The following is a 13,261-nucleotide window of genomic DNA, read 5'->3' as shown; positions in this document are numbered from 1 at the left end:
ATTATAAGAAAAATAAATAATTCTTCATCATAATCCTGTTGAGTTATTAATTTCTTTATCAAGTAAATATAAAGCAATGATGTACTATAATAAACAAGCATTTTTTTTCTTGTTTAAAACAAGGGAACAGTCGGTTTAGATAAGCACAATTGGAGTATATTATACACCAGTTACTTATGTAACATATAACGTACCAAAACAATCATTTTTTTACTAATAATAATAATTACGTGACGGCTTATTTAGAAAATAGCGGGGTACAACACAACCCCAACAGCCAATAAAATATGGGAATTTCGTCCAAAAATTGAAGGATAGCAAATCGAATTCAGCATTAGAGATTCAATTATAGATTAGCCGTTGTATCGTACCGCATCCATAATGTTGGGACACGTGAATAAATAAACATAATCACTTCGTACAAAAGAGTAATCCCCATTGATTTTGTTCAGAACACAGCCTTGTCTCTAGAATCGAGTTGCCGCCCGAGGTTCATTCTGCCAAAATTGGACACCGTACCGATTTTTTTTTGGCTGATCGATTTTTACGTTTACTATAATAATGCCGAAGTACAACAATAGACATACATCAATTCGAGTGTCAAAAACTAACATCTGCGCGTTTCGTTGTAAACACAGTAAAATAGTGGAGGGTTCGAAACCCAGCATCCTTAGGGGAAGGCGATGGGATGGTTGGCTGGCATGTTTTTATAGCTCATGATTATTGTGTCCCGCTTTAGAGTAGCTGCAAATGACATATTCAACCTATTATTAAAATAAACCGTTGCCTAGAAAGGCCTTTTGTTAGGTAAATTTAAAATAAAGCTTGTGTGTAGGAAATTGCAGTGGGTGGGTCCGCGCGAGACCTAGCGTCGCCTTTCATTAGCCATTGAATCGTGGCACGCTAACTGAGCGAAGTACTTGAACTATGAGTGTTTACACAAAAGTATTGCATAATGGAGAAAACTAAATCAATAGGGATTGTTTTGTCAACAGATCCTGTAAATGGTGGGCTAAGTGACGACTATGGGAGCAGCGGAGAAGCACCTTACATTATCGAACAGCCTTTGGACGTCACGGTGGCTCGTCACCAGCCGGCCACTCTCAACTGCCGCGCTGGAGGCTCACCTCCACCTAACATAAAATGGTACAAAGGAGGCGTACTGGTAGTCTCCGACACCCACCGTAGTCTGCTACCTGCAGGTGGTCTGTTCTTCTTAAGAGCGACGCACGGTAGAGCTCACTCAGATGCTGGGGTTTATTGGTGTGAAGCAACGAATTCATACGGAACAGCTAGGAGTAGAAATGCAACGTTACATGTAGCAGGTAAATTTATATGTTTGGTGATTTACATTTACTTATATCCGTTTGTTTATTTTACGAGTTGATTTAATTTAAGTGCGTCACGTGTTGCAGTACTACGTGAGGACTTTAGACTAGAGCCAGTGTCAACACAAACGGCGCAAGGCGAAACTGTAATATTAGAATGTTCGCCGCCACGAGGATCACCCGAACCGACTATTTACTGGAAGAAAAACGGCCAGGCCCTGCATTTTGATGGCGATGCCAGGTAATTGCTGTTTTCTTTAACTACACGCCACAAGAAAGAGAAGTTTTTACTTCGCGTACCGAGTCGAGTTTAATGTAAATTCAGTAAAACTCTACTTACTAATGATAACAGAATAATAAACTAGCTGGGCTAAGAAGTGAACTTAAAAGTTAAAAAAGTTCACGATAACTGCAAATTAAGTTTTCCTAGAATGGGTTTAGAATTCGTTCGATAAAACATAATTAGGAGGGAATTTTAGGGGTAGTGACTAAGAGCTCTCAGAACAAGTGGGTTGGCAGCAACGCGATAGTCTTGTGAATGAGCATAGAGAATCGTTTGATATGAGATACTCGGCGTCATATAAATTTAATTACTACACTTTTATTAGGACTAGAAGCCCCAACAAACGCATGAGATTTCATTTATAGTTTTCCACCACGCTTTCTTTGTTGAAAATGCGTTTGAAGCCTTAACAAAAATAAAAAGCTTTGTTTTATTAAATTAGTAGATAAAAGTAACGATGGCTAGTTCTCTCATCAATGTTTTTTTTTTGCACACTAAATTCAACATATGATAGAAGAAAAGCTCAAATTGAATCTTCTTTAAAAGTTTTATTGCCAATTTATTCCACTTTGGTGTCTATGAATTTTTATAAGTCATGGCGTTGGGTTACATCTTGAGGGTGCACGTCGTTACGTATGGTGGAGCATAAAAATAATTAACAGTCGTAGGGAGGGTACATCAAAGTTATAAAAGAGGGGATATTTGAAGAGCTCAACAAGCAATCAAGTAAAAATCTGAATAGTTCCGACTCACTGGACCCCTTATTAAATGTTAATTTCCCATTGAATTATTCCGCCCTACATTTGAATGACTTTGTTTCATTGCAATCAGTCTAAGTAATAAAATCTATTCAAATATTTTTCACAATAGTTCTTCCTTTTTAATGAGACATATTATTATGAGAATTTTGTATTCCAGAATGCATTTAATCGACGGTGGTAGCCTAGTTATACAAGACGCACGGCAAACTGACGCCGGCAGATATCAATGTATAGCTCGAAATCCAGCGGGGACAAGGGAATCGGCTGTTGCTACGCTACGAATCCATAGTGAGTAACAATCCTCGAATCTCTCTCTGTGACACCCATATTTGTACCACAAATCCAGCCAGCAATTAGAAGTCTTGATTTAAGCTCTTTTGTCATGTTATTCAAGAGATATTTCTTACTGTACAGTTAAGCCGTACTTAATAACGGGCCCCGAGGACGTGGTGGCGCAGACCGGCGGCAGCGTGACGTTCCAATGCCGAGTGGGTGGCGACCCCCTCCCGGATGTGCTGTGGCGGAGGACTGCCGGAGGAGGCAACATGCCACTCGGCCGCGTCAAGGTTCTAGACGACAGGAGCCTTAGGCTCGATAACGTTGTTTTAGAAGACGAAGGAGAGTACAGTTGCGAGGCCGAGAATTCAGTCGGCGCAGTAAGGGCGACAGGGTACTTGACTGTATACGGTGAGTGTTATTTTATTTTGAGCGAATGAGACTTTGATATATTTTAAAACTGCTTGTGCAATAGGTAGTTAAGCACTCTGCTTTTCATTTCGAAAACGAGGTAAGTAAAATACATGTTTATTTAAAAGAAACATGACTAAGTATAAACTTTTATAGTGTTTCTTGAGGCTACTTTCAATTAACAATTTAAGCATTGTGATTTATGGAATGGGGAGTTAAATATCAGAATAGACATTGTACTACAAATCCATTACATATCATTACATATAATATCAAATTTTAATTGCTTATCGTAATATAAAAGAAAAATACATACTGGGAAAGTGAAATGCTTTAAGTAGTGCAGAAACGCTGAAACTTTTCAGAACAACATCGATCTACTTCTTAAAGAAAAAGATATTATTAAGTACATTCTGCTCAGAATAATTTGTTTATTATTTTATAATATGCTCGTTCTTACCTTGTTGAAATAGGTAAAAGTTTGGTTTTTAATTACTTATTTTCCTTTTTTAGATCCACCTAGAATGTCGCTTAAGCCAAACTCCATAACAGTAGAAAATAGTGCAGCCGCTACATTTACCTGTACGGCCTCAGGTCGCCCCGAACCGACAATGTTCTGGAGTTTAGAGGGAAACAGGACAATAATACTACCCGGCACGTCGAAGGGCAAATACCATGCCACGCCGGTTGTTGACGGCGTCACTACATTGACTGTAAATGAAACAACCAAAAACCACAGCGGTATTACAATAGTTTGCTCGGCGGTGAATTTTGCCGGCAGTTCATTTGTCAGAGGAAAACTAACAGTTACGTCAGACGATGACCGCCCACCTCCAATCATAACAAACGGGCCCTCTAACCAAACGTTACCCATAAAATCGATGGCTGTTTTCCCCTGCACGGCCGTCGGCACACCTGAACCAATCATAGCCTGGTATTTTGGAGGGGAAGCACTAATACAAAACCATAGAAGGAATGTGTCTAATGACGGGACTCTAATATTAAGAGATTTGGATAAAAGCGACAGCGGCACGTACACTTGCGTCGCCTCCTCGCACCACGGAAAATATGTATGGAGCGGCGCTTTGATAGTAGATAGTCCAATAAACCCAAATATACATTTTTTTCGGGCGGCCGATGTATCGTCACTACCCGGCCCACCCACTAAACCGCAGATACACAACATGACGGAAAACACTGTCACAATATCTTGGAATCAAAATAACAAAATCGGATCGTCATCTATACTCGGATATCAAGTGGAAGGGTTTTCGAGAGAAACTCTTTCCGGAAATAACACACCTAGGAATTCTCGGGGTTGGGTAGTATTAGCAAAGAAAATACAACAAACACAGTATATAGCTAGATCTTTGGTTCCTGGCGTTACTTATATGTTTATAGTGAGAGCGGAAAACTCGCACGGTTTATCCGGACCGAGCCTGGTCTCAGATCCTGTAGTAGTGGGCGAAAGTGGCAATGCCCTGTGGGAAAACGGAGTGTTCTCCAATAATACCGGATTTAGAAATAACATCATGACTGATAACATCGTAGAACTAATTGAAGCAACGCCTATTGACTCGAAAACTATTAAGTTGATGTGGGAAATTTTAAATTTCTATTATTTGGAGGGATTATTTATATACTACAGACCTCTAGACAATGCAACAACAGAATACCAAATGAAGACTATCTTACATTCAAACGACGTCTCTGGCTATGAAATAACGTATTTGAGGAAGTATACAAAATACGAGTTTTTCCTTATTCCATTTTATAAGAAATTCGAAGGAAAACCTTCTAATTCTAGGATTGCTCAAACGCTGGATGATGGTAAGCATGAAAGCATATCTATATTCTATCACTATCAAGCATCTAGTTTTTTTATGCGTTATCAATTAGATTACTCTTTTTCAGTGCCCGAGGGTCCTCCAGTAAATATTGAAATGTTTATCTTCAATACAACGACAGTTCATTTGAAATGGTCACCCCCAGAACCTCATTTACAAAATGGGCTAATTACTGGTTACAATGTTTTGGTGAATTGGTTGGACTTACCCGCCAACAAATCGATGGTAGCCATAAACACGACAGTACATCAAGCTACGAGCCTCATAATGACAAACTTAACTTCCGGAGTCAGTTATTCGGTTCAAATTGCTGCTGAAACCGTTGTGGGGATGGGCCCATTTAGTCAAAAGGTGTACTTGAATATCGATTCCCGTTCTATTGGATTGGACCCTTTATCAAGGTAAATAATCAGGAAAGCGCTCGTAATGTCTCCAAATGTATTTGTTTTAACTTGATTGTGCTGTGACGGGACATTTTTATTTCAGGTATCCCGTAAATGGGGAAGTGTCTATCGTAGCCGGCGACTTTGTAATGGAAACATGGTTTTACGTTTTGATTGGAGCGATCGTTCTGTTTAAAGTAATTGTGATTGGCGGAATTATTTATATCAGAAAGCACAACATTTTCGCCAAAAAGTCGTCCACACTTCCAAATATATACGGTACGTATCAAAGTGATATACGATTCTCATCAACGTAAAGATTGCTTCGCATTATTCTGTTTTGAATTATCCCATGTGACGCGCAGTCGAATAATATCCGTCTGGCAACAAGGTAACTGGAAAATAAACAGTTATTCAGCTTAATTCAAAACGCTTACATTTTTTCCGTGGAATCAGCATCAGAATTTCAAAATTAAAAACATTCCTTGGGTGTCGTAGGGTGGCGCGAGCCGAGCGTTTGTTTGATGGAGGCTTTGCCATGCGAAGGGAGGGGCTAGATTACTTTCGAGTTGAAAGGTGGCACGAGCCCTCTCGCGAGCACGCTGGATCTCTTTCACTTTGCATTCACGATCTGGGTACAAAGGAATGATACAAATCCGAGAAATAAAGACCCAGTAAATGTAAATGTTTTCTACTTTGTTTTCTCGAGGCGATTCGTTTGTTGACTCACCCAGTTACCTCTAAGCCAATTTACCTCGCTTTGTTGGTATATGTTGGGCTTATGTTTTTGAAGCCTCCAATGAAGGAGATGATATACTTTCGATTTACGGGGGTAATATAATTAAGTTATATTATGATTATTTATTTATTTAAACTTTATTGCACAATAAAAATAAGTACAAATGGCGGACTTAATGCCTTAAGGTAGGTTAGTTGTATATAGGGCTGAAAATTTTGAAAAAAATCTAATGTTTTTTTCTAGTTTTATTCAGAACAGTTAATTACGTCATACAAAATGCCACTAATGAATGATGACAGTGTCAAAGTCAATAAAATGCCAGAAACTAACACATTAGACGTGCTACCTTAACATATCTGTTAAAACTCCTAATTAAGTATATTGAAAAATACAGAAGTTTAAAAAAAAAAACTTGTTATTTTGCGGCTTTATTAGTTTTATTCGGAAGTATTATAACTGAATTTTGCATCGTTTTGTTTGTCTCATTTTAGATTCCAACGGAACGAGCTTAGTAACACAAATGAACATAAAAGCCGCAGTTTCCCTGTCTCACCCACTCACCAGTTGCTATAATAAGAACACTGTAACAAAAACAGAGTCACTGCTTTGGATGGAGAATCAGCCAGGATTATGTCTGTCGGGTACTCAAACCAATCAGAACAAGCAAAAGATGAATTCAGAATATGATAAAGTTGCGCAGCAGTTGCCTGAATACGCAGAAGTTACGTCATCTAAAATCATAGGCAATGAATGGAATACGAGCAAGACGGCTACTTCCCCAGCGGCGTACGCGTCAGTTACGCTTGTTGCTAATACAAGGCAGTGTGTCAGTTCATTGGTAAGTCATTCTAAAAGATAAAAAAGTACTCTTGATTAGTATAGGTTTGATAGTTCAAATAATGTCGTAGTAGTAGCGCGAAGGACAGCGCTACTTTAAGTTTTATTATTTTCCTGCATATAATTAATAAATGTCTTCAGGAAAGCCTGATTTTCCCATGCACAAACACATTAATAAATTAATTTATTATACCCATGGGTAATTTAATAGTGTGAATTTGAATTTTAGTTATTTATTTTATTATGAATTATAATTTAATTTATCGTAGATTTTTATTTCATTAATTTAATTTATTTAAAATATTGACAATAAATTTTAAGTCACTATGTACCTAACCCCAATGGATCCTAGTTGTCTGAATAAATAAATTTATTATCAATTAATTTAATAACGTGGTTTGATGTATCTTACAATTGTCACAATTCTTTTTTTTTCCGCAGGGATGGTTTCCGCCAGGTGGCAAAAATATAGATAACTTCGATAACCGATATGCTCCAGATGAGGAACTTTATCCAGCCAGTAATGGAGGTTATTATAATAGAAATGTGTACAGCGAAAAATACTTCCAAAATGATCCAAACGTATTGAAGTTCTACGATTTACCATCAATGGATAAAACGCAGAAAGCCCAACTGCGTTATAACCAGAGCTTAGATGAGAGAAAGGGAGATAAAAACCAAAAGTCTGAAGTTACACAGTCACTCATTGGCCGTACCTACGTCAGCTCTAGGAAAAATTCAGAAACTGAAACTACTTACAGAGCATTCGGAGGAGATGAGTCAGATGACGAGTCATATCCTGAAGACGGTGGTTATGATGAGCTACAAGCAATGCAGTCTCAGAGAGAAAGACCTCAGCATCAGTACGAGAGGCCTAATTTTGATAACGAGAATACCAGAACGCTGGCGCTTCTGACGTCGTTCCGTCACGGCCAAGCCTCGACAAACGGCATCTCTCAGAACTCGCTTGCGCCAGCGCACCCTCCTCTGCCTCCGCACCCGCGAGCGGACTCTGTGACTCGGTAGTATCACGCCCTGCCGGTTTTCGGCGACTTGTGCCAAACGGACGTGTAGACCGACCTTAAATTAAGTGTAGTGATTCCACTAAGAGAGATCGCATTCTTCCTAATGGTGTACAGACTGTTTAAAAAGCATTTTGAAATGTTTTGTACGAGTACCTAAGTGTTTCGCTAATGTGTCGTGAATGTTGTTAAGAACGTGACCGGCGAATAGTGTTAAAAACTTATTAACGTATACTATCGAGATTGGCCTACTAAATATTTCGACTGCCTAATTTTACGACGCAGAATACATAGCTGCGTGTTTTCGAGAGTTTATATTAATTTAAAGTATGTTGTTATTTTTTAAATTATAAACTACGCCTAGTCGGTTGTAAATAATAAATAAAATTGTAAATAATGTATATAATATATATTATACTATGTGTGTTTAGTTAGAACGAGAGATATACTATACCTCGGTAATAACACGTTAGACATACATCATCAGTTGACAACCAACCCTTTTCACTACCAATTACCTTAACCAGACTCGAATCTCAGTAGGTACTCATTCAGTACCAAGATACGAGGATTCTAAGAATAGTGACACTGGGAGTTTTTGGTTGTCAACTGACGGCATTATATTTAACCCAGTCAAATTAAGGGCTCCACGAGAATGAGAAATAAGACGCTTAAAACTCGTATAAATTGCGGCGTTCTAAAGTTTATTTAAAAGTCTCGTGTGCACGTTGGGTCCTTTCAGGTTAAAAGTCACATAAATCGGTTTTTCGCGAATGTCAAGGTTTTATAGCTCCAATGTTGCTTCCTATCTAGGTAAGAATTGCAGAGCATACAATTTTGCAATAGGTTGTGTTCTGAACATTTTTTTATGCGCTGGAGCGTTCCCAAGATAGAGGGCACGTGGAGGGCACAGAACGCGCAACAGAGCTGTCAGCTATACGTAAGTACTACGCGCACACGAGATTTTCCGCAACTTTAAAGGCAACTTTAAAAACGCCATAATGAACGTGTACCCGAATTTTCAACATGTTACCCTTTCATTCCGAAGTTAACTCCATTTATAGGCTTAAGATGACAGGGCCAATCGTAATCGATCTATTAAACTTTTATAGTGATTGTGTTATCGGAATTGACGTAATTTAATTGATATGTCCGTCTGAATATCAATAAACGAATTTGTACCCACGATATCATTAGTTTAAGCATTACTAAACTTAGAACCAGAATACAGAACTATCGCTTGGCAATAACTTGAAGTAACATTGATATATTGTAGGAACTATACTTAACTATTAATGATGAGTCCGCTAATATAATTACACATGTAGATTTTTTTCATTATAGACATTACATTTTTAAATATGTAGACTTTTATTTTAAGTCCTCTATTAGTTGTAAAACTTGTGCCATAAAAAGTTGTGTAATATAAAATTACTTTTTGTGTAGTTATTTTTTAAAATTACTTTATAGTTAAAGAAACATTGGAGTTGTGAAATAAAATTCAAATGAAGCTTTTATGAAAGTAAAGATGATAATCTACGTAAATTATGTGATATTCATGATTATTACATATATGTATAACCATTTTATAAGGGTGCAGTAGGCAACAAAGGTAAAAATAATTATCTACTCTCAGCTATTACGAAAGAAATCTACCTGGGCTTATGGGGTTGTTTGAGTAACCGGATCCTTTAGGATTCTATTTCAGGAGTTGTTATGGTCCTGAAATATAATGCTTCTATAGTATTTTTATCTGAGAAGTGTATACCTTAGTTTTTGACTAAAATCACCCGAAGCGATGGTATGTATTTACTTTTGTTGCTAACTGTACTTAGGACAAGTAGTATATGTGCATATCATTTGTATTACTTAGTTGAACTAATTGTTAAACATGTTATAAATAAGGATGTGTTCACAATAACGAGATGGCTCTGAAATAAAATAGGTCTAAGTTTATAAGGTTTTAACTTTATTCATTCAAATGCACAATTCACTCATTTCCAAATCTTATTAATTGTGAAAACATCCTTTTGTAAATAAATATGCATAAATAAAAATATCGCTTATACAAGAATGACTTGATACCTGTATGTTCTTCTCTGTTACTATTGCTCCATTCATAAGTGTAAATATTATTTGATACAACAAATGATTAAAGAGCCAATGGACTACGTGTAAAAAAGGACAGATAATATTTAAATAGGTATCCAATAAGCACTAAGTACAATATTTTGTTTGCCTTATTTAGTTAATATGTAGATGATTATTCTTACAAAAACGGACAGTTTTGAAATGTATAAAAATATAATTTGATTTAATAGCTCTCATATCGAGTGTTTTTTCTTCTCAGTGTGTGTTTTTTTTTTTAGAATTAACTTATAACAATATTTCATGGTATTTCACTTATTACCTTATCGGCCCGATTCGTAGAATGAAATACGATAACGATAAGTTCTAGTTTAGATAAGTTCTCATTTAGATATCGTTTGTATGTCGTATAATTGACAGAAGCAACACGATTCGGGCAACCAATGTCACTTTGACGTTAGAAATATCGTAGATAGATCTTATTGGGATCACAGCGGGATCGAACTAAACGTCAATTTTGACATGTCGGTTAGTTATCGATCTTTTAAATATCTTTCCAAGATCTTAAACGTATCTTAATTATTGTTCGAATCGGGCCGTATGTCAAAACGATAGTAGAATGATGTTTTTTTTAGAAAATTACGAAAAAGAAAATAACGTAGTAGTCTAAATGCATTAATGTGTGATATGTAGCCCATTGGTTATTTAGTACGTAATAAAACTACGATACCTTGCTTTTTGTAGTACCTAAAACCTCTATCCTATCTAGAGTTTAACCTAACAAAATATGATTTGGACACGTACGAGTATATATAATATATATTTCTAGTTCCTATTTTATGCATTGAGTGAAATCGTTACAGGGCTATTTCCATTATTCACTTAATATGAATGTCAAAAGTACTTTTTTTTGTATAAAAAATCTAAATTGGGAGCGATGTTGTTGTAAATACAGAATCATTAAACTTTATATCTTCTTCTTCTTCTTCAGTTCAATTATTTTCTGGATCTATTTATTTCAGAGGGCTTTATTATCTGTCATTTGCGGTTAATATATCAATTAGATATTTTATTTAGATACTTAAAAAAAGATAAATTTACCAAGTGCGGCCGTATTCAGCACCGTAAAACTGTAATGAGGTTCATTTTAAAAATGGTTAAGAAGAAATACGTATCAGGGATAATTAGTTGATAAAATTAACGTTAAAGCTAACAGCTTCACCATAGTTCTCCAAACACATTGTATCGATACCTATACAATTTTCCACAGTTTTATGTCTGGATCGTTTTCACACTTCAAAACCTATACAAAAACATGTGCTGTTCTGATTTATATAAAATAGGTAGTAACATTATAAATTACAATTTGTAATTGATCATGTAAGTATGTCATTGTCTGTTCTAAATGTGCTATGCTTTTAATACATACGACTGGATACTATTTTCATCGACTACTAGCTATTCACGACCCAAACCTGTAAACAATAGTTGTTTATAGAATAGAAAGCTCCTTGTTAATAAATAGTCAACGCATCTTAAGGGGCTGTCAACACCCAATGTCCTTGAAATTGATGTTACTTAAACAGTTTTTTAAGATAGACTATTTGGTTTAGTCAAGTAAGAAAAATATATGTTCATATTAATTGTATTTCAAAGACCGTGGTTGTACTCGATACATGATTGAACGAAATCGGCTCGATAGAAAATAATTGCAAAGATTGGTCTTAAAATCACAATTAAATGGTTCTGTCTTTATTGTTTTGACTTATGGGTCTGAAATTACAATCACAATTTCAAAACATTTATATCTAAACCGCTAACGAGTAAAATATTACACTAATAATCCACTTTTTTTTATTTAAATAATTTTCTTATTATTCCCTTGCCCAGGCCCAGTAACATACGACAGTGCTATCTCATTTACTCCGATACAAATAGACAGTGTGCGCGCTTTAGGTATTGACAGCCTCTTAAGTATCATATATTGCGCATCTTACGTAGCCATTATGTCTTGACATCTAGACATATCTATACCGCAGAACTCATAAAAGTATCTATTTATCAAACAGGACCTAATTTTAATAGGTTTTAGGTATAGGAACTATTAGAATTGTAATTTATAGCAAGGTGTCTAGTACATGATTTAAACCGTTTAAGTCAACTGGAATAAAACAGTATGTTATTTTTACGCTTAAAGACCACTCTAAGAAATAGAGGTTCGAACACGTTATCTTGAGATGAATTTTAATTTTTGTAATAGTCTTTGTATACCTATTTTAATAAAATAAATTAAACTTATAATACTTAGCCTTTCATTGATCAATTGATTGCTCTTTAGGTTACCAGTGTACGATGCTATACTTGTGGTTGGACATGAAAATTATCTGTTTTTAGATGATAACTTTTTATGTTGAGGACAAAGGATCGCAAGGAAGGGATAGTCCTGAACAGACTCATTGCAGTGGTGAAGGTAAATAGCGAGCGTTGTTTCAATGTTCAACCAGCGGAAATTGGTCGACAATTTTATCGCGCACACGCAGATACATGTCTGTAATCTATAGATCTCGCTCGTGTGCATCAAAGAAATGTGTATATGTCACTCGCCCCCGAAGAAAATACGCGCCCAATGCTACCCGCTGTTTACCGCTAGTTGCACACCTGCATACAATTTTTAATTAAATATTGATCGGAATGAAGGAACTCATGAAGGGCATACACTCCCAATTGCACTGAAGCGCAAGCTCGTCGACATATGCATCTTGCCCATCCTCACCTACGGTGCCCAAACCTGGTCATTAACTGAGGCGCAGAAATCACGGCTCAAGGTTTGCCAAAGAGCAATGGAGCGGAGTATCCTGGGTGTCCGAAGATCTGATAGGGTGCGAAACACAGAGCTTCGCTCCAATACCCGTGTCGTGGATGTAACTGGACATGTCTGCCGGATAAATGATGACAGATGGGCCTATATAGCCACTAGCTAGTATCCCCAGAGTAGTCGTGGCAGAGGCAGACCGGGAAAGAGATGGCGGGATGACTTGGTTGCGTTTCAGCGGGATTGGCGAGATCTTGCTCAGCACAGGGAGCATTGGAAAACGAAAGGGGAGGCCTTTGCCCAGCAGTGGGACACACAAATAGGCTAATAAAAATAATAATCGCCATAATTTTCGACTAAAGGAACCTTGTAGTTTTCCTATATCGATCTGTCATGTTAATAAATACATACAGAATCGAGTAAAAATATGATGTCAACATTAACTCTTTTAGTGCCTTAATTTTTCATATTTAA

General features: G+C 36.7%; 1 protein-coding gene across 2 annotated transcripts in view; it reads left to right on the top strand.

Moving 5' to 3' along the window:
• Positions 1-12,278, top strand: part of LOC133517056 (roundabout homolog 1-like) — an 85,032-nt gene extending 72,754 nt beyond the window's left edge. For both annotated transcript variants that reach the window (XM_061850198.1, XM_061850199.1), the window contains exons 3-11: positions 996-1,325; positions 1,416-1,569; positions 2,530-2,660; positions 2,787-3,059; positions 3,573-4,889; positions 4,974-5,307; positions 5,393-5,568; positions 6,520-6,866; positions 7,307-12,278. In XM_061850198.1, coding sequence (XP_061706182.1) covers positions 996-1,325; positions 1,416-1,569; positions 2,530-2,660; positions 2,787-3,059; positions 3,573-4,889; positions 4,974-5,307; positions 5,393-5,568; positions 6,520-6,866; positions 7,307-7,891 — 3,647 coding nt within the window. In that variant the 3' untranslated portion in view covers positions 7,892-12,278. The remainder of the gene's footprint in view (positions 1-995; positions 1,326-1,415; positions 1,570-2,529; positions 2,661-2,786; positions 3,060-3,572; positions 4,890-4,973; positions 5,308-5,392; positions 5,569-6,519; positions 6,867-7,306) is intronic.
• The last annotated feature ends 983 nt before the right edge of the window (positions 12,279-13,261 follow it).

The sequence above is a fragment of the Cydia pomonella genome, chromosome 4 (genome assembly GCF_033807575.1).
Source record: "Cydia pomonella isolate Wapato2018A chromosome 4, ilCydPomo1, whole genome shotgun sequence".
Taxonomy (NCBI): domain Eukaryota; kingdom Metazoa; phylum Arthropoda; class Insecta; order Lepidoptera; family Tortricidae; genus Cydia; species Cydia pomonella.
Note: the sequence above shows the minus strand (reverse complement) of the source record. Positions and strands in the feature narration are given on the sequence as shown.